Source organism: Zeugodacus cucurbitae, chromosome 3 (genome assembly GCF_028554725.1).
Source record: "Zeugodacus cucurbitae isolate PBARC_wt_2022May chromosome 3, idZeuCucr1.2, whole genome shotgun sequence".
NCBI classification, from domain to species: domain Eukaryota; kingdom Metazoa; phylum Arthropoda; class Insecta; order Diptera; family Tephritidae; genus Zeugodacus; species Zeugodacus cucurbitae.
In genome coordinates, this window is record NC_071668.1 from 10,229,866 (window position 1) to 10,252,282 (window position 22,417).

The 22,417-nt window shown below is 32.9% G+C and overlaps 2 protein-coding genes across 7 annotated transcripts in view; one reads left to right on the forward strand and one right to left on the reverse strand.

The window, feature by feature from the left end:
* Nucleotides 1-22,417, reverse strand: part of LOC105210880 (dnaJ protein homolog 1) — a 48,931-nt gene that overhangs the window by 3,167 nt on the left and 23,347 nt on the right. For 4 of the 6 annotated variants that reach the window (XM_054227759.1, XM_054227760.1, XM_054227757.1 and 1 more), the window contains exons 3-6: nucleotides 14,147-14,320; nucleotides 13,655-14,084; nucleotides 13,289-13,517; nucleotides 12,505-12,874 (exon numbers count right to left, since the gene is read on the reverse strand). In XM_054227759.1, coding sequence (XP_054083734.1) covers nucleotides 12,505-12,874; nucleotides 13,289-13,517; nucleotides 13,655-13,880 — 825 coding nt within the window. In that variant the 5' untranslated portion in view covers nucleotides 13,881-14,084; nucleotides 14,147-14,320. Of the gene's footprint in view, nucleotides 1-12,504; nucleotides 12,875-13,288; nucleotides 13,518-13,654; nucleotides 14,085-14,146; nucleotides 14,480-22,417 lie in introns of those variants that run through there. The other 2 variants (XM_054227762.1, XM_054227761.1) reach the window with 2 other exon arrangements.
* Nucleotides 540-1,517, forward strand: LOC105210878 (C-type lectin 37Db). The gene is made up of 4 exons (XM_011182076.3): nucleotides 540-723; nucleotides 785-828; nucleotides 894-1,011; nucleotides 1,220-1,517. The coding sequence occupies exons 1-4, from the start codon at nucleotides 585-587 to the stop codon at nucleotides 1,438-1,440; spliced, it is 522 nt and encodes a 173-aa protein (XP_011180378.2). The 5' UTR covers nucleotides 540-584; the 3' UTR covers nucleotides 1,441-1,517.

A 22,417-nucleotide genomic window follows, 5' to 3' on the forward strand; every position in this document is an offset into this window, starting at 1 on the left:
CAAAGTCGGGGGACTATTTTGAGATATTGGTTTTTCGAGCAATCTTCTCGTCATTCTGATAAATGTGTTATATATAATTCTATATCTATCCCGAGTTGTTACAGACATCGATTATGTAAACAAAATTATTAATAACCGTGTTACAAGAAAATAAAAATATTTGTATTGTCATTTTTGTATAATTTGTACTATTTTATCCCTTCACGATGATAAAACTGGTATATAAAGTGTTAAACAAATATTATCAGCATTGAAGATAACAGTTATACCACTCTAATCAAATATCCGCATATGCTCGTCCATTGAATTCGGCGCGATAACTTTGTTGTAGCTTTTCCAATTAATTTTTTGACAACGCCCGAAGACAATGAACAGTTATTTATTGATATAATTGAGCAGTAATCATGTAATAATTCAATTAAGATTCAAGAAATAATTCTAAGAATTGTTTACTAAAACAATAAGAGTTTTCTTATCATTGATCTAATTGATAACGGTACGGAATTGATTTCCTCATTCGGCTATAAATACTGGCCTCTTATATTTCAGTGTTAAATGAAATTTACTCAGTAAAGTGAAAGAAAATGAAGCAAGCAGTCATATTAATCGCGTTTCTCGCTGCTCTGGCACAACATGTCAGAGCTGTCGAATTGAACGTTTCGAAACCTGTCGAAGGTGAAGATGTCCTCGCAAAGAAAATCGAAAGTCGCATTAATGGCAGAAGTACGTTATATTGAAATTTTATTGTTTATAAACTGGTGTGTACAAATTCCCCTATCAACAGTTGCCCCAGTCGATGGTGAGCGTTTTATAGTCAGCTTATCGAGAGTGAGTGATTGTCGCAATATTGAAATAGATAGAAAATAACAACTAAATACTAACTTTACGTGCAGATGAATTGGTTCGCTGCTTACGGGTTTTGTAGCCAACAGAATGCGAAACTTCTATCATTGGAATTAGGGAAAGACGACATTAAAAAGCAACAGTTTACTGATTTTATTAACTTGTACCGTAAGTTGTTTGAATTTATTAGTTGTATTTTACAGTTGAACTTAACTTAACTTAACTCAAATCCTTCAATTGCCAAACGAAGTCAAATTCCATACAAATAACCTTCCATAACTCGTAGTCTCTCTAACTCGAAGTTTTTTTCGTGATTTCGAGTTAGTGAAGTTCAACTGCATGTAATTATGTGTAATAATTTATAGTTTTTTTTTAGATATCCAAATTCGTAACTACTGGCTAAGCGGTAATCGGCTAGAAGATGATATAACCTTCCGTTGGGGGCTGGGTGGTCTACCACTATCCTACACCGATTGGGCTAAAAATGAGCCTGACAATTTCGGAGGACAACAGCGTTGCATGAGATTATATACAGATATGACTTGGGATGATGATGGCTGTGTCTCTATAAATTATGCTGCGTGTCAAAAGTATTAATTAGTGCTTTCTTTAATCGTTTTATTTGCAATTAGAAATGTCTATTTTCATTTGTAATATATAATATAAAAAAATTCTTTCTGAGGGTTTTATTTTTGGCGTCCTTATGTAAAGCATATAAAACAACTGACTTGAGTTTAAATGTGACTCTCTAACGTATAAGGTATTCTGCAAGACCTCATTAGTCCTCATTTAAGTCATTAAAAGGAATGAAGACACATTTGAAAGAAGCGTATAAGATTTCTACTACTTGCCATTTAAGTATATAATATGACCTACATAAATCGAAAGATTATGAGGACTTCGAATTCTTGCTCAAGTATTAATTAAATTATCACTGCATAGCATACATATTTTGATGCCATACATGACTACATATACTTAGCATGTAGTAAAATACTTCAAGTATGGCATGCTGCATCAAGAGTCGCATAAAAAGCAAATGTTTGCAATAAAGTATGGAAAATAATAATAACAATAATAATGAGACACTTATAAGGCCGTGAAAAATGCGAAAAACATAAGCATAAAAATTCCGCAAATTCAGTTGAGAATACTAAAGTCAAGCACGAAGAAAAAAATTTTCAATAAAAGTGCCACTAGTGACTCGTTGTTGCAATTGTGTGTTGTTGGTGTTACACAGTAGTATACTTGCTACTGCTGTTGATGGCATCATCAACGACAACGACAACGACTGCCAGCCATTGCAAGTTATTGCCAAACAAATACGTGTAACTACAACAACAAATTGCGGAATGCGTGCTGCTTCAATGAGATACTTGACATTTCATCAAACCGTTGTTGCCCCAAAATCAACTTGAGCACTATGTGACTCCATTATACAGAGACAACTTGAATATAATTCTAACATTAAATCCAGCAAACTAACTGTAAATGCGTGTAATTTCTTTGTCCAATTGTCTATTTACATGCCGCACTCACATTGCAAGGTACTCTCTTTTCTTCCGCTACGCATATTCAGCGTACCTGTGCAACACTGTATGCGACAGTGAGATAATCAACACTGCTCATTCCTTCGTCGATCTACCATTCGACATGTCGCTGTCGTCAGTTGCATTGCTTCCAATTTTCATCGTCATTTAGTATTGTGCGTCAATAAAAGTATATGCGAATTTCTGATTGATTTCAATGAAATTGCAAAAGTATTTCGGCATTGCCAGTGCGTGGAGATTATGCTTCTTCTTCTTCTTTTGGTATGCTACGTGTGTCTTTTAGCGACAGGTATGATTCTACGTTGGTGGTGACATTCATGTTGGTGTCATCGTGTTATTCCACATCCATTTTTGGTAGTAAATGAAATTCCATTTACCTTGCCAGAAATCTTGGTTTATAACTGTGGGGTCTGTGGTATAAATTTCCACTAAAGTGTGGTAAATAAATTTTGAATTTTCTTGGAACCAAGAATTTTAAGTCAGTTCTCTGAAAACTCTATACACTTAATAAATGCATCTCAAATCTGTTTACACAGCTTCTAGTTTCTTTTTAAGATATTATTAACAAAATTCAAAGTCCGAAGAGGGGATTTTTTTTAGCTTGAAGCAACAATATAACTCTGTGGGATCCGGGTCGCTAATTCTGTCGTTGAAGTCAATATATTCCGCATAAGATGGGGAACGTACACAGAACTTTTTTTAAGTATTAATGAATAGAAGTATTAAGGAAGACAAATGGGAAGATTTGAAGGCTCCCTTGAAAATGAATAGAGCTATTAGGAAGGCATATGGGAAGATTTGAAGGTTTTTGTAAACACTTTAAGTCCCCCGAAAATGTAGCACGGATATTTAAAGTATCATTTTATAACTCCCTAAGCCGAGCTGTATGGGAAGTACACACTTTAGGAAAGAAAACATAGAGGAAGGATTTATATAAGTTTTCTGTGAAAGATTCTGGGAGTTTCAGACCGCGATGAAAGAAGTTTAGTGTCTAGAGTGTATATATAGAGTTCTCGCGGACCTATTAAAGAACCCTATGGACCTATAGTATGGTAATCTGTTATGGTTTAATACCATTCAACCATTCAGGTGGTAACTAACCCTTAGTACGTTCTCTGGCTCTCGACTCACTTAAGAAGCCCTTATGCTTCATAAATGCGCCACTGTGTCTACAGTCCGCCAGCCAACGACGCATTGTTGCATTGTCCATCATAAAATATTGCACACTGTTCACAACAGCTCATCTTCAATCAGCGTTGACGACAACGTCACCAATGTACAATAGTAAAAACAACCACAACAATCATCGCTTTTGGTAGCGCAATAAAAATAAAGTCATTTTTTATTGCAGTGCAATGTCGCATTTTGCATTTTGATGGGGCAGCATTTCGGGCTGTCACATTTGTTGTACTTTTTGTATATATGTATGTATGTATGTATGTTTAATGGTATAGCTGTGCACTTGCGAAACACTCTCTGAACAATGTTTTATGGTTGCCGATTGATTTTTTAACTCTTCATTTCGGTAGTTTTTATTTCTGATAGCTTTCTGTTTTATTAATATTTTTCGTGCGCTGTGCGCTGACGTTCGTTTTTTCGGTCACTTTACGGTGTTTTGAAGTTGGCGGTTGCGTTTCATTGCCGGCGTTGCATTTCTGTTTTTTTTTTGTTTGCTTATCTCCTTTATTTGTGAGCTTTTTTTCATGTGAGTCGCCATTCATATTTATATTTCACAACTACAACGCATTTCACGCAGCAGTTTTTACGGTTTTTGTTTCATCAAATTTTTTATTTCATTAAATTTCATGGAAATACATACATACATACATATATGGTACCTACACGTTTTTACGTCACCGTTGCCAGCACATACCGTCCGTTCGTCCGCCTATCAGTCAGCCAGCCAGTCAGTCAGTCAGCGTTCACCAGTCGGTAAGTTTTTGTTCGATATGTTGCCTTATTTGGTGTGCTACAGCCATTAAGTCATCATAAAAAGCGATACTACCACAAAAACAACAATTTATAATAAAACGCGCTGAAAAACAAGAGAGTTGCGCCAAAAACACTTTGGCAAAAAAATTAAATCGCATGCGATATATAAATTCGCGCAATATTTTACGCATATTGCCAACTAAAGCTCAAGCAACTTACGGACACTCGCTGCTGGCGGCGGCAATATCACAGTTGAATGATTGAACTTGTAAATACATAGATAGGTGGATGTGAATATATAAACATACAAAACCCTCTAAGAATATTTAACTGAATAATACAAAAGATCAGAGTGAAAGCTCTGTCATAGGTAAGCTTTTGTTGTGAAAGCTTTTGTATAAAAAGTGAAAGCTCTGTTATAGGTAAACTTTCATTGCGAAAGCTTTTGTACGCAAAATGAAAACTCTGTTAAAGGGAAACTTTCATTGCGAAAGAATTTGTAGAAAAAGTTAAAGCTCTGTTATAATTGAAAGCTCGATTATAGATAAGCTTTCACTGCGAAAGCTTTGGTACGAAAATGTAAAGCTCTGTTATAGCTAAGCTTTCACTGCGAAAGCTTTTGTATAAAAAGTGAAAGCTCTGCTATAGGTAAGCTTTTATTGTGAAAGCTCTGTTATAGGTAAGCTTTCATTGTAAAAGCTTTAGTACGAAAAGTGAAAGCTCTGTTATAGGTAAGCTTTCATTGCGAAGGCTTTAGTTCAACAAATAAAAGCTTTTGAAATATCTTGCAAATCGTAATTATTCACAATAAGAACATAATAACTTGGAACCCACGGTAGTATTTGATCCAACGAACTATAATCTGAAGGATTGATTTTTCCTTCAGGAGCTTCTGAAAATATATCGGAACAAAAACCATTAAATTCCATATTTATACATTGCTATGTATGTATGTAATTACGGACAAAAATATATGAATACGTGCGGCATGCTGCTGGTCATAAAGCCAAATTGCACTAAATATGACTTTGTCCTCTATTTGTGAACAATTTTGCTTGCCAAAAGGCAACTACTGCAATGCGCCTTACATACATACATACATACATATAGACTTATCAATCAGCGTGCAGTTTACTTTAATTTTTTGCATAATTTTACCTCCATGCGGTGGGGAGAGTGCTCACAAAAAAACAATATTTCGAAAAAATATTTAACCTCATTGAATATTTACGCAATTTTTAAGTGCAAATAAGTCGAGAGAAAATATTGCTCAATAGATTTAACCAAATATGGCTTTTAAATGTTGTAAAACATCAATTTAAATATTTGTGCAAGCAAATGAACTCATTTGCAATATCGCTTGTGTTGTGAAAAAAATTAAAATAAATGACAAAATCACACGCGTGGCACTACAAAGTTTCTGATTGCTTGCAACTCATTTGTATTTACATAGACCTTCAGTTTTAGCATGTTTACAGCTATCTAATTGCTTCGGTTGTACTTTAAATTCAAGATTTTTCATTTAGATTACTAAGATCTACATTTGTTGTAATACATCTCCTTCAAGGATCACTATATTGATATATTGTATCCCATCCCACCCATTGAGAACTATAGATCCAATATAGGATGTTGGAGAATACTCTGTCCATTTAATGTTTCTTGCAATCATCTAGTCTTGGCTTCGTTCTAACTTTCTCTTACATTCTGGAAAAGTGTCCATTTTTAATTTTCTTTGAGAAAGAACTGAAGAAAATTATTGTGAAGTAATGCCAAACATTTCTTCGATTGTAGTTCTCTCAAAAAATAACACCTTTAACTTGAATTTCTACATATAACGGTTCACTCTTCTATCGGCTGGGGTTGTCATCCAGAAAGGGATGTATTTATTCTTAAAACATGTTCGAGGAATGTTCAAAAAGTCTGTCTATCTCCTAAATGACTACTATTTTTATAGAATATTTTATATTTTGTTAAAAGTCATGAGCAAAAACCTGTGACTCAGAATTTCAGAAAGTTTTTTCGGGTTTCTTTGCTACTTTATTGTTCTGTGAGTTCGTTATTTGATACCCCTCTACCTTTTACTGAAGTGTAATAGTTTCAAGAAATCAGCCTGAGTCACGAAAAATGATACCCATGTCAAAGGTCATTCTGCTTAATCATTTCATACTATGAAATTCTTCCCTTACTCTCTTCCTCTTTATTATTAAATTTGAAGTGCAATAAACTAAGATAAATTTGTATATTGTATCTATTGATGACGTGATCTCGACTAATCAGAAACCCGTTTTCTTTTTGAATTGTTATAAAAATTTCAATTGTTTTTGTTATAAATATTATTGTTTGTTATACTTTTGTATGCCATTATTGTATTTGCCTTCAACTCGATTTATTGCGGTGCGTAATTCAATGCGTAACGAAGAAACGTACAAATAACAAAAACAATAAATAAAGCTAGTGGAACTTCAACAATTCATACAGAGCAAAAGACCTAAACCAAAAGCCGAGTTCACGTCAAAGCGCTGCCAGCAAATGAAAACTCCGTCACACAAGTACGAAGTGTTATCGAGTGTAAATGCGACCATTTTTGGAAGCTACGAGCCATAGGTTGGTTCCCAAGCCGTCACATGTAACTTGGTACCATAAAATATGAAATAACAACAAAAATAAAAGCAATACTTTGTTGTGGCAAACACAAAAGAGGAACATGAAACCATAAATTCTAATGGATTTATGACAAAGTGTCGCTGTGAATGGCAGCTTGGTTTGAGTTTGGTTTAAAATTCTAATAAAATTATGTGTAAAAAATATTTTTTTGGTAAAATATATATATTTTTTTAAATTTTTTTTTTATTTTTTTTATTTTTATTATTTTTATTATTATTATTTTTTTTATTTTTTTTTTGTTCTTTTTCTTGTAAAAGTATAATGCCAATTTGACAGTTTTGTGACAGCTTACAAATTTTGCCATAGTTTTGGCTTTATACGCGTAGCAACACATTTCAAAAATCATAAATTATGCGTAACAACAAAAATAACAACAACAACAACAAATAATTATACAAAATTCTCATTTACGACGCACATATTTGGTGGCATACCATTTTCTATATTACACATTCATAGTTGAAATCAGCGATTGTAATTTTAAATGAATTGGCCCCAATACGGTGTTACGTTTAACACTACGTAGCTATGTACAACAACAACAACAAACAGTAAATACCGTCATACTATGATACTAGCAATATTTAACGCTACCATTTTGGTTGCAAACACCGAAACCGAGCGCTCGTAATTCAATTTTAATAAATTCAAAAATCTTGCCGAATGCCCGATTTGCTGAAATAAACCACAATGTGACGTTATATCAGATAGAAAAAATCCCAAAGGCGTATAAAAGCTAAAAAAAACTATGCAAAAAGAAAACAAAAATAAATATTAATAAACTAAAAGAATTTATTTAATAAATTCCAAAACCAAACTACACCAAAAACTTGTGTAATCTATGTTTGTTCAAGCATTTAACTCTTGTTTTTTGCTCACCACAAATATTTTCGAACCACTTTAACAAACACTTTTTCCCATTTTAGCTAAATTCATAATTTTTTTCCACACTTTATTAAATTAAAAAAAAAAAAAAAAAACTAAAAAAAAACAGCAAACTTGCAACAACTTAGCTCTGCCTAAAATTGGCTAAATCTAACAAGCAATAAAATCCCAAAAATTTGCAGAACAATGTTGCAATGCACTATGTAGTACCATGTACAAAGTTGTTTTTGTTTTTGTTATTTTCAAAACTGTATAATTTTTTCATGGTTCTGTCACATCAATCACAATATTTATACATTCGCCGGTACTCATTTAATATATGTACTATCCCGGCAGTCGAAGTCATCAGTTTGAAACTAACGAGTAACTAGTTATTTTCTGATCTTAACTAGTACGCTATTTAACTGTTTCAAAGCAGGGTTTTTCTGTGAGAGTATTGATGAAGAGGTCTTCATGGAGAGTAGAAATGTTAACTCTCTTCTACAATTTGAACTCATTGAGCTAAGTGGTTCAAGGTAGGCATATTGTAGACCAAGATTGATAGAGTACAAGGTCTAGATTGTCTATGGTTGGATATCTAAGTCAATCAGAGTTTTTCAGTATTCAATTGAATCCAATGAAACAACATCTAGTAAGCCTTATGTATGGTCTCTTAAAGTCTTCAAGGTTATTCATTAAATAAGCTCTTCCTGCTAAACATATTTCGGTAACTAGGGAACACATGACAAATGTATGTTTTACAGATTTTGACTGGAGAAACTAGAATGGTTAGACTCAGTAAACTCTGTTTGATCGGCAGTTGGTTCCGAGAAGCGAGAACGGCTTAATATACCCTTCCAATGATTGTCTCCTTAGAACGAAAGAATGTTCATCTTCGGTATAATATTATACGCCACCCGGAATTTGAACCTTCAACTCTCTTTTGAATGAGAATCAAATCATTGTCTTCTCTAAAGAATATTTATGTCAGTTCTTCGAAGCAACATCAGACCTCAGTCTTCTCAAAAGAATATTCATATAAGTTCTTTGAAACATAATCAAATCTTAGTCTCAAGAGAATAGTCTACACCCACCCATAGGTAACCAGTCCATTGAAACACCACTTCTCTCATTCGCACCACTTACTAATTGCTTCTTTGATTATCTATGGTGCAATATCTATGTTTGAACTGTGTAAAAGCCTAGTTAACACCACAACAAACTGCACGACAATCAACTCTCGCACCAACACACATTTACGATATGTTCACTGTGTTTAAATAGCCAAGCAGCTATTCGCGGCAATAAACAACACTTTAGCCCGTTTACAATTGCAAGCTGTCCGTTGAGCTGCGTGTATATAGCAAACAATTTGGGCCGTTACACGCTTAACCGCAAAATGGCAAGCCGAAAATAATACGCTTGTTGTCTCTGTATAGTATTCTTTTTTTTGTGATTTTCTAATTTTTTGGTTTGCTGTTAGTGTAATTTAATGCACTTGTCAACTTTAGTTAATCCAATTAACAATTTTGACATGACAACAAACTAAACGTGACTCGTAATGGTCAATGCATGTAGTACAACAAGCGAATGGACAAGCTGATACAAGCATAGTATACTCGTACAAAGCTTGTTTATGTTTTAAGTGCAACTAAGCGCAACTTAGAACTATGTTCGTACACATTACAACAATTAAGCAATTAGGCAATGAAAATGCAATCGAAATACTCGTAGTTGTAATTTTGAAAGTATTGCAAGTGCTTGAGTTATATATAATATGTTGTTAATGGAAATAGAGGAACTGATGTTTTGGTGGATCTATGATGTTTAGAGAATATAAAAGTTTGGTAAAGCTGTCTTCAAATATTTGTTGTTTAGTTCGGAATATTAGAACTAATCTCCTTTCCGATTTTTTGTACTTTATTCAATGCTTTATAAAAAGTGTTACAGTGATCGTATTTAGTTCAAATGTGCGCCATTTCGTTTGATAATCTGTTTCCATCTAGATGGCAACAGACAGTCGCAAGCGTTGATTCGGTCCAGAAGTTTTTTAGCGTCAACCCCGTCAAACCAAACATCAAGTTTTTTTGTGTATCCAGCCTTCTGCAGTTAATTTAAAATGTTTTGGTGACTAACTCACATCTCCTGGGCGATGTCACTAGATGCCACATGCCGGTCTAACTCGGCCTTCCGCCAGCTGGCTGATCCATGGTGTCGTTTTCACCCGCTCTGAATCGTCGAAACCATTCCTCCGCAGTTCGAAGTGATAGAGTACCATCCCCCAAAACACCATTAACCTCACGGCAACGTTTCTCTAGTGGATTTGCCTCTAACAAAGGAAAACTTTAAAATAGCGCGAATTTCGGCGTTAGTGAACTTTATATTTACACGTCTATAAATGTTGAACGCAATATCCAAACTAGTCATGCGTAGTGTCGTTTTGTAGGTTATGTCAAGACAAGATTTATAGTATATCAAAACTAGTCATGCATAGTGTCGTTTTGTAGGTTATGTCAAGACAAGATTTATAGTATTGCCAGATACGAGCTCTGTAGCACGGCGGAAGGGAGATATTCGTCAACCTAATATTTCTTGTTCAGTTCTGAAGATATTGTTATGAACGCTTAAATTTTAAAAATATTCTTTCCGAAATCTGAAGAATATATATCTTATCTCAACTTCGTTAGTATTTCTAGAATTTGATTCAGTTCTGAAGATAATGTTATGAACCCTTAAATTTTAAAAATATTCTTTCCGAAATCTGAAGAATATATATCTTATCTCAACTTCGTTAGTATTTCTAGAATTTGATTCAAGAACCTTTAAAAAACAATTTCCGAATTCAACTGGACAGCTCTTATATATTCCATGACAGTTGGGTCTAGGTAACCAGAATGGACTCTGGGTTTTCTTCAGTTAAGGATTGTCAATTGAGAGAGAGAGGTGGCGCACTATCGTCGATTCGGCTATAACCGGCTAAACGGTTGCAACGCCAATCACATACATACATACATACAAGGATTGTCAACTTGGCACCATTTCTCAGAATTATTATATTTGTAGGAATATTATTTCCCGTTACAACAAAAACAAAATACAATCAAGGGGTCCTGAATCACCCGAAAAAACAACACAAGGAACACAGGGGGTTCCTTTTCTAATTTTTAAATAGTGTTAGAATAAAGGAATTTGAGAAATTTGAATTTGAAATTCGTAATTGATTGCTCTTGAAACTTCCATATCTTGGTCGTATACAATGATCTATGAATTGGGGTATATAAGTGGTGACATTGTCGTCATCCTTTTATTAATAACAAAGTTCTATACTTGGGTCCTATAACCTAAAAGAACTAATGTCTGATATTTCCATAAATGTTTCAAATTCTTTTAATTCTAATATGCTTTATTAAATATTGCTTGATTCTCTTTCAAAAATTTTCGCAACTTTCAATGTTTTTATTTATTACTCTTTTTCAATCTGATTCTATGTATGAGTAACTCTGATTTCAAATTTTAAATTAAATTTAATTTCGAACCACCCTCACATAGAGGTAAATGCGTTTTCTCTCTAATTTATTGCATGTGTTGAAAACTTAACACCTTTTCAAATTCATGCAACATTTATTATGGATATATGCTTCTGTATGTATGCAACTACTATTATTTATCTGTGCGTGTAGAACAATAATCCAACAATAATAAACAGCGTGTCACGTTATTCATTAATTTGCGACCAACTGCTGCGAAAAAACTAAACGAATTATATATTTTATCCCAACAACAACAATTTTAGCCACAAATTGAATTTTTTTTTTCATTCTCTTTTTCTGTTGCTATTTTAATAGTGGTTTCTTTTTTGAATTTCTTTGAAATTTTTTTTTTCAATAAAACCAAGTGCGGTTAGCTATAACGAGTGAAAAACTGATATTGCACGAAAACTGTCAATTGCCGGCGATTAGTTAGACAAAAATAGTAAATTGCCATTTTTGTGCGAAACATTTTTTGATTTGGCGATTTTTTAATGTACAATTTTTTTCCAGATTTTGTATTGCATTTTTCTCAGTTTATCAAAATTGCATTTGTACTGCGCATACATGGCTAAAATGTGTATATTTCATGCTGTGAGAAAATGTCAGTGAGGTTTTTGCCAATTTAATTTGTTAATTGATTTTTTTCTCGATAACGAATTGAGTAAAAATTGCCGATTTTTATTTATTGTTTGTAGACGTGATAAAATCTTGATTTGTTGAAGGCACATAGCGGGAGTTCGTTAAAAAATGTTTGGTTATAAATTTTAATGCAATAAGTGGAGCGGATTTTTTATAAAAAAATATCGATTTTCAGTTATCGATTTTTTACATTTTAATAAACGATATTCGATAAAACTATCAGACCAAATAGATTTTTAATTAAATTGTCCACCGAAAAAATAGCATTTTGTAATACTAAATATAGATATTTCAGTTATCGCTCTTCTATTTATAGATGTATCGATATATTTACTTTGCATAAGCCGAAAATCGACATTAATATCGATACTATTCATAGATGTGCTTTATTCAAAACATACATTATATTATTTACCAATTTTTCAACTCCCAGATTTCTCCCAAAAATAACGTATAATCTTCCCCATTCAATTACTCACCTGCTTGAGCGTTAGACGCGCCGTGTATCGCAAATCGCTACCTTCCCGCTTAAACATCGCATGTGGTTTATCCCTAATGATGAATACAATATCCGCTGGTATCTTGCCGGGTGCTTGATCGCCTTCCTTTTGAAATGTCACCTTCGTACCGGATTTCCAGCCCGGTTTAATCGATATGCTCACATATTTGTCCTCCTTCCGGGACGAACCGTCCGCTTGTACAACTCTTCGTGAGATTTTCATCTTTTTCACACAACCTTTGTAGATTTCATCCAACGTTACGTAGAGATCATGTTCGACGGGTGGATCTTGTTGTTTCTCCTTTTTGAATGGTGTATGCACATTGAACGAATGCGATCTAAATGAAGGTCTTCGCTTTATTTTTTAAGCATCCAATACAAGCGTTAAATAGTCGATATGAAGAGATTGACTTTGACGAAAGAAAGTGCTTAAAAAGTGGGAAGTTTTTCTTAGATTCGGATCAAGTCTTTGATGTTTAGAGATTCAATAGATAAGAGTTATTATTTCTTCTTCATAAAACCATCTCTGAGAAGGATCTGTTTTAGTTCTCTGAAGTTCGAAACGAAGTTTTTCCGAGCTTCCAAGTAAAATTTGTGTTCGAGATCTCATTAGTATTGCGCCGTGATCGAATGGTTAATACAACTTCATTGAAAATGTTTCTTTTTATCTAGTCGGGTCCTAATCCCTAATTGTCCTTTCTTTTGCCAAAGTCAACCCCGTTGAATTTTGTGTCGTAAGCCAAAATTATATACAGCTAACTTACCTGAACCCACTGCCGAGTCCATGCCTCGAACCCAAACCACCAAATGGCGATGAGAAGAAATCATGTTCGGTATCTAAATCGAACACATTCTTATCGAATAGATTATCGCCCATATCGAAGAACGACGCGAAGGGATTGCTCGAGCCGAAGAATTGTGCGAAGGTCGCCCGTGGATCACCATGGAACTGATATGTGAAGGTATTATTGCCGGTGTGGCCATTACGAGTGCCTATAACACATAATTGAATACAAAAGAGAATAATTTTATTAAAAACATAAAATGGAACTTACAGAATTATAATAATTACAAGCGTATATATATAGATTTAGAGTTTTAAAAGTAGTATTGCAAAATGATCACTGTACCTCCACTCTTTAGACCCTCTTCGCCATATTTATCGTACACTTCACGTTTACTCTTGTCGGAGAGCACTTCGTACGCCTCGGCGACCTCCTTGAATTTCTCCTCTGCATTAGCGGCTTTATTTTTGTCCGGATGATAGCGTAACGCTAATTTTCTGTAGGCCTTCTTGATTTCCTCATCGGTGGCAGTTTTCGGTATACCCAATGTTTTATAATAATCTTTACCCATTTTTTCACTTTTTTGTTGTCGTTGTTGTTGTGGTCACTACGTTAATGTGTTGAGAAATTATATTGTTGTTAATGCGTGGTGAGTATCTTCAATTTGTTTGTTTGTACGTGTTGTTTTTGTATGATGTTTGTCTGGGCTCAAGTTGAACGTTAAGCCGAGCCGTTTTGGTAATTTTGCTGAAAACTTTAATTTATACGCTTAAATCTGTTGAAAAGAAATATAAGTTTAACTTTGAAACACTTCAGTTCACCACTTCTCAAACTCACCACACTTAATTAGTACTAAGCTGCTCTTTAACTTCTCCGCTAGAAAATCTACAATGGTTGTTGTTGACTTTCCCATAGAACCCCTCAGCGTATTGTAAACGTTACAAACATTATTTTCCTCCAATTGCGAAACGATGAAAATAGATTTCTGCTGCGGCTAACTGGTTTTCTATACTGCAAATTTTCAGCGAAAAAAAATGCACAAAAAAGTTTAAATAATTTCGTCAAAAAAAAAAATACTAGTGGTTACAAAAATAATAGCGACTTGCAAAGACAAAAAAATGGCACGACAAATATATATGTATAAGTAAAAGTCGATATGGTTTATCCAAAAATAATAATAATAATAATAAAAAAAAACAAATTTTGATGACTTGTTTAAATTTTTTTACTTCGAAAAAATATGTACTGACAGCACGAAAGTGTGCGAACAGCAAATGCTTGGGGAACTTGGTAGGGTCGAGGGTTGCTCAAAAAAGGGAGTAACATTTTATAACTTTTTTTAACAATTCAAAATGAAAAAGAGTCTCATACAAACTAACTCGCCTCTCGTGGTAGTCTAAATTTTGTAAAATTCTTCAATTGTTCTGAGAAATCATAAATAAAAAAGATTAAAAAAAATATTTTAGATAAGTGGCCAATTTAAGAGCCCTCTGGTTCTGTCCAGGTCGATATGAATAAATTGCTTAGTGATTTCCGAACCATTTTAGACTTCTTGTATTTCTGACTTTTTTTACGAAATAAGCATGAATTCTTAAGCTTAGATAGAACATAGATCTATAGATATAAATAAATTTTACTTTTAACATTAAACTGTGTATCAAACCCTTTCGAATACGATATCGTCTGTCCCATATGTATGTATGTTCGAACAAACTCATTTCCAACTAAAGCATTAAAATCCTTTTCGCACAGGAGTTAATTGATCATCTAAACGGCCTTTGCTCGATTAAAGCGCTAATTTAGATCCATACCAGATTACCATACAAAATAAAAATCTTATTTTTCTACATTAATTCTTAATCGCATACAAATCAAGTTGGAACTGGAATGTAACTCTGCGGGTTGTGGTCTACACTGGTTGGCTTTGGTTGTGTTTATTGATAAAATAGCAATCAGCTGATGAAATTTGCCTACTTCTTATGAATGTCAACAACAAAAAGGTATAACAGCTGATCGTTAATCGAGTAGCCAGCTGTGCGAAAAGCAAAAACTAATTGCTCAATTAAAAACTTTATGTAATAAACTTATTTGGCTGTGTGAGAAGGCTATAACAGCTTTAAAAATAAGAAAAATACAAATAATCGGTTGAACCCTGGAACATACTTTTAAGATCAATGGGCGTACATAATAATTGAAACGCTTAGGCTTCATTTTGACAATGTTGTCAGTTCACTTGCTACTACGTATTCTTGAAAAAAACTGGAACGATTAAAGATGTCTGGCAACACATGATTCCTTTCTGTTAAAGTGACTATATGGCCATACATCGATCGTTCTCTTTTGCAGGCTAAGTTCTTATCGAGCCACCTCGTAACTATGATTTTGTGTTTCTGCCAATAATGAAGCTTTTCAAATGTAAAACAAACAAATTTAACAACATTATATTCATGAGATGATCTTTCGAAAACACTAATTGAATAACCCTTTGTGTAGAAACCTTAACCAATGCTGTCAAATTAATCTGGTAAGCTTTCAATACCAGTTTTTAAATGACAAAAACTTGAATATTCTTGTTTTTTTTTTTTTTTGCTACAAAACCCTTAAAAATATTGCGTTTTTAACTTTTTGTAATCACGCAAAAGGTTCCTAAGCCATCAAAATGAATCGTCAACAACGCAAATAGACAAACTAATCGAACATAAATACGCACGTGCGTGAATATACATATATATTTATATGTATGTGTGTATACCTATATACATCTGTGTATGTATATTATTAAAATTACACCAACCGCCACCAAAAAACCAAACAACCAAAATATATTGAAAGTCGTTTTGCCGTCAAGTATTATAATCATAAACAACAACAACACCACTCACATCATAATCATGCTTATGATCAAACCACTCGAACCCACGCATTCGATAAATTTAGCACGGCACAGCACAGGCGGTCCAACATTGACTAACTATCATAATCGCGGCGATAGCACGCTGGCGGCTAGCGTTGAGCGCTGTTGGCGATGACGCGCACAAAAATATAAGAAATATTTATTATTTGCGTGTTGGCGGGCGGCAGCGTTGAAGAAGGAAATAGTAAAAGAAATTTTCAAACATAAAAAAATCTCATATATATATGTATATATATAGATTTGTGTGTACATACATACATATGTTCACAGAAGTACAAATTCTACTGACGTATGCTGCATATTTTTAAACTTTTCATTCTCACACTTTACTAAATTAAAATGAAAATGATTTTGTCTGTTACTTAATTCATGAAAATAATAAAGGCTTAAATGAAAAATAAGTATAGTACATATGTACATAAGAAAGAATTTACTCAAAGAATATTTACAAATTTTGAAAAATTATTTTTTTTTTTTAATTTTGACTAATTTATTTTCAGAGAGAAATATATTATTTAGTAGAAAGTCTATTCGCCTATGAGTATGTGTGTATGTCTCAATTAGTATTTTGTATTATTGATTAGTCCCATGATCTTAAAATAGTGACAAATTTCATATGTAGACATTGAAGTCTACACATTACAAATAAGTGACAAAAAATTGCTCAGCACAGATAAAATATATTTCCTGAAGAAAATTCTTAACATTGCAATTGTCAAACACATACCCAACATTTTACAGAACAACATTTGAAGACGCTGACTCTAACTAACTTCGTTCAATTTGAAGAAACCGAGTTTCTATTGTAGACTTACAAGCATTAAGCTATTTAACGTTTGTTCTTTTGATACTCGCTTACAAGAGTAGAGAGGATTTCTTACAATGAATCGTATATAAAGAGCCAACTTTTCTTTCCAACCACACGATTTTCATATGAGAAGACCTCGCTTAACAATTTTGAAAAATGTTTTTCCATAAGATTTTAACCCTCTATTGACTACTAAAACTTGAACTGTTTTCATAACAAGTTTTCAAAAGGCTTAAATGTTCCACAAAAGCATATGCGATCAATGTTTGAGTATTCGTTCTTTTCTAGAACGTTATAAAACTCTCGAGTTATCCACAATTAACAATCTAAGCCTTTTAACTGTCCAATTTAATGTCACAGTGAACTTTTTTTGATAAAAAGATCCAAAAAAAACCTTTGTGTTTTTTTAAAGTATTCTTAAGAATCTTCAAACTCGGAAGATAGAGATTTCGTAGTTGAAGTAAGTACGCTTCTCTGAGACTCAAATTTAAATTGGAAAAGCTCGATATCGATACAGAATAGCTCCATATAATTAACGGTAAATTATAAAAACAAAATTCTATGTCTTAATCTAAAGGTCTGGCACCACAAAGAACTGCCCATAATAGTCTAAGTTCTGCTGGAGAACAACCATAAATAGGTTAGTGTCTATGGTTGTTCTCAAGCAGAGGAAACACACGTACACTAGTCTAATCTGAAGGTCTAATTTCAAAAATAAAAAATATATAAATCTCAATTAAAAAATCAAACCCTCCATTAGTGCACCGTTTATATAATTAAATTGACCAATATGAGTTCCAAATATTCCTCAATCAAAACCACATCCAGCACATTTTCAAATATTATGCAAAAATATTTTTCTTCGCGACACAATAATCCAATTATAAGTCTATACAGATGTAGACACATCTAACTAAACACAGTTATTTCTATAAACTCTTCTCTTTTTATTAGTTGTTGCTATTCGCTTTTTGTATGAATAGTTAACGGGATGAAAGGCTTAATTGGGTCAGCAATTTGTGGCACCATGACCGCTTTCTGAACGCCCAAAAACAAGCCGCAAGGCAGCACAATGGCAAAATATCTAAACAAATTGTGAAATAAAAATAAAATAAAGTAAATTTAAAAATTAAAAAAAAATATATAATTGTTGAGCATCAATGCCGGCAGTTACGCTGATTTTTGCTTGGCAAAATACATATGTTTACATATACACCTATGCCTACATACATACATCAAATGAAATGAAATGTATATATATATGATGTATACGTTTGGAGGTTTGTCTGTGTTTGAGTGCTCTGTAGTGGGCGGACAGCTGTTAAATGACTATTTAGAAGTATGTATGTATGAATTTGGCGGATATGTGGAACATTGAAATTTTCTCGCTATGCTTTTGACTTTCTGCACTTCTATTTTATCGCAAACAGACTGACAATTTAATATTCATGATTTCTGTTTTAATTTTTTTTTGTTTTTACTCTCAATTGCATTTTTGTTTTCATTTGTTAATGGTTGTCTTATGAAGAGCGCCTAGTTTATATTTAGTACAATGTTTTGAACGGTTCTTCTTTGGAATCTTTATAAAGTTGGTAACACGGTACTTGAGAGCTCAAATTAGGATAGTTTAAAGGAAAAGTGGAAGGGATTGCTATAGGTGAGAAGATTTCAACCATTTGAACCGGACTGTTTCACATAAAGTACTGCGCATATAAAGGGAGACGGTTATCTTTTTCAGAGAAAGTCAATATATCCTAGGAAGTTTGATTGATTTAGTCTTCTATTTACCTCTGCAATGACAACGATAATTGAAGAAATTTGAAAATCAAGAAAATTGTGTTAGTATTTAAGCAGTAATAAGATCTCGAATTGTTTTTTATTAATCGAATATTGATTGATTTTTTAAGTATGAAAAAAGTATCCGAAAATCAAGGTTTGTTTTTTATAGAAGGAATATCTGGTAAAGATCGTGAAAGAAATGCTGACAACGAAATCTAGACAAAAGACTTCGTTCAGATATATCATTCAACAGATTTACTACTTGTGTCCAAAGTTTCCGGAAACTCTAATTCAGTTCAATAGAATTATTAAAGTTTATCTAGGCCAATAAAAAGAATAAACTGACTATCACCACAACTGAAGTATGTTCATATTGACACAAAAGGATCTAATTTTGAGGTTATAATTCAGATCGTATTAAAATATTGAAAATATGGACTTCACATAGTCTAGATTAAAGTTAATACTCGATAGTTGATCTTTAATGCGACTAATTGAGACGTAGTAGACTAGACTGCAATCTAAACATATCTACGCTCAATAGCTTTCTAAGTTCCACAGCGAGATCGACCTACAAAATATCTTTCAATATTTCAGATTCTGTTAATTGTCTTAACAGATATTGAAGGGTCGAATTTAGATTAAGATTTCCAATCAATAGAAAATAGTTTAAAGTCTTTAAAACTGCTTGACACTTGAAACTAATATAAAACCAAGATTTAATATTCTTAAAATAAACTCAACACGTGCTTTATCTCATTCTACAACAATATCTCAATTTAACACATCTTTCCACTTTTTTTAAGATTTGGGTCGTAGTATCTACAATCGTTCGTTCTCATCGAAATTGAGACTTTCCCTTTTTCACACCGCTTGTTTGTATGTAGGTTAATCAATTATTTATTGTGTATTTACAACAACTTGTTTCATTGTTTACTACTTTCTTGTTTTCATTTTTATTTTTCACGCTTATGCAAATTTTATTGAAAACTCATCTGTCTGTGTGTGTGTGTTTATATTTCATATCAGCCATCGTTGTCGTGTGTCTTATTGTCAATTTGTCATTATTAGCATTTCTGGGATGTGTTCCCAACTTTGATTGATTGCTTTTACGTGCAGGCATCACTTACAAGCGATTCGATGATAATAAATAAATATACATATACACACTCGAAGTATTCTTATAACCGAATCAATCACACCGTGGTATTTCAATTCATTGTAAAAGCAAATGTTTTGCATGTTTTCATTTTTACAGTGGTTGCGGAAAGTGTGTAAACTTGTTGAGTGAGAAATTACGAAACAAATTACACGTGGCACACTTGCTTATAAACAAATGCCGATTTTATTTTGTATATTCCTATACAAGTGCTGTAAATGTCTGAGTAAATTAATAGGTGTAAAATTAATGAATTCCAGCTGGCTTTCATTCTAAGAATAACCAAATGACTTGTGTTATACTTTTAAAAATTTCTTTAAGATTTTATCTTAATAAGTTTTGGATTTGTTTTACAAGCGAAAACATTTCTGGAACTATTTAGGGGTTTTGATTAAATAGTTCAGATATATTAATAAATTATGTATTGTGAAGCCGGCAAATCCTCGTTTAAGAAGCTTAAGGAGGCAAGACAGACCAATTCAATATACTGGTAATGAAATTATCTTACGTAAAAATTTTTGCTTTAGATATATCATCAGGCAAGAACACCATTAGATCCTAATTCAATCAAATTTTGTATTACTATGGTGCTAATTGTTCTCAGAAAGATCTCTATTAAAACTCGGGAAGCTCACAACAGTAAACAAAATATATATATATTGAAAACAGTATTGAACAAATCAGAGAAAAACCTTAAAATTTTCAAGTTCACTGCTAGAATTTTGACTATTTTAAGGTAGATCCATTTTATATGATTACTTCCCAAAGATACTCCGATCCGTTATGTGGCTGTCTACAAATCTTAATGAAGAGTATATAAGTGAAAGTTAAAATCATATGAAAAATATGGACTAGATAGATATTCAAGAAGCTTTTAATTTATTCGTAAAAATTTTAAAAAGGCTTTGAAAGCTTTAAAGACATACATATATAGAAAAATATTATATTATCGGAGATTGGTATTGGCTCTATTTTGAGCACCATATATTGAACTTTCAGACGCTATTAATCCACCCTTTCCTCAAAAAAAAAGATACACACCCTTATGTGAACACTAAAAGAGCTTAAAAGCTTATCAAAACGAGTATATTACTCATTCACCGTGTTCTGAGTTTCAAATGGGAACCCTAAAATGTTTTTTTTTTCGAACTTTCAAAGTAAATATATATGTACAAGATTATTGGGTAACCATTTGAGTCTTTGATCTCGTCTTGAAAATTACTGATATGCGAAGCTTTTACTTATTACAAAGCTTTTTCAAGACTTGTGAAAGCATTTTTCGGTTTTTGGTTCAAACTGTCAAGAAAACTCAATTCTGCAAAAATCGATCATGAAAATATTCCAAAGAAGTTTTCTCTTGTTGGATCATTGTCATTTCAGGGTTGTATATTCTAAATTTTAAACGAATAGGAGAATATTATTAATATTTGTCGTTAAATACTTAATGAAAAAGCATTTTTAAAATAATTTAAATGTTTTCTGCTGTTAAATATATTTGTCAACTTCAACTAAAACATTTACTTTCTAGATATTCGACGACAGTCGGAAAGTGCTTTGCTTCACAAAACATATGTACTTAACAAATAAATAATTTGCTGTTGTCACTTAAATCCTCGGGCATGTCAAAGAGTGCAACTAAAATTTCACATTTTTTCAAAATTCATGATAATAAGTTAATCCACATTGTTGGGAATATCCAAACACTTATACCTATACATACAGACATACAAATATAGAATTGTCTACTGCCATGTCTTTCTATAAATTTTTAAGATGTTAAGAAGCCAAAGAAAAATATGAAAATAAATGAGAATGGACTGTTGTTAGCAAATATATTTTACAAAAATTAAAAAATAAAAACAACAACAATGTTATTTATTTTATACAAATCACATAAAATCTATTTAATAGTCTTCGATACATATGTACACATATATCTTCGTAGATTTGCAAATTTTTTAAATAATTTCCATTCTCTTGCTTTTTGGCGGCTGTGGTTAATTTCAAATAATTATCACACTTTTCCCAAGCAACAACAACCCACACACAGTGCAATATTTGTGAATGCGTTTAATGGGCGAAAGCGGTAGTGTGCGGGGGAGTATAACGCAAATGGAGTAAATCTGGCTGACAATAGCACGGCGGATGGCTTATTGCGAGTGCAAGGTCATTTGAGCGGCCGCATATGGAAAATGTGACAATGCGCAAAGGCGCAAAGGCGCCAATGTCGGTATATACCAGATACGAGGGAGGTTCGAAAACTACAAAAAACTTTTATTTTTTAAATGATACTATCTCTTCTTGATAGGTTTTATCCAATTTATACGGAGGAAACTGCTCTTTGCTAAACAGATTTTGAGAGGAAAGAGACAAAATTCCCCCTTTTTAACTAGTAAGAGGTCCGATCCGATCAACACTTGGGTGAATCTGAGATTATTGATTCCAATC

What these genes read in the sequence shown, in the direction of transcription:
- LOC105210878 (XM_011182076.3), top strand. Translation starts at nt 585, where the DNA reads ATGAAGCAAGCAGTCATATTAATCGCGTTTCTCGCTGCTCTGGCACAA. An exon ending in AAGTCGCATTAATGGCAGAA is followed by an intron (nt 724 to 784) that starts GTACGTTATATT and finishes CCCTATCAACAG; the next exon opens with TTGCCCCAGTCGATGGTGAG. An exon ending in TTATAGTCAGCTTATCGAGA is followed by an intron (nt 829 to 893) that starts GTGAGTGATTGT and finishes CTTTACGTGCAG; the next exon opens with ATGAATTGGTTCGCTGCTTA.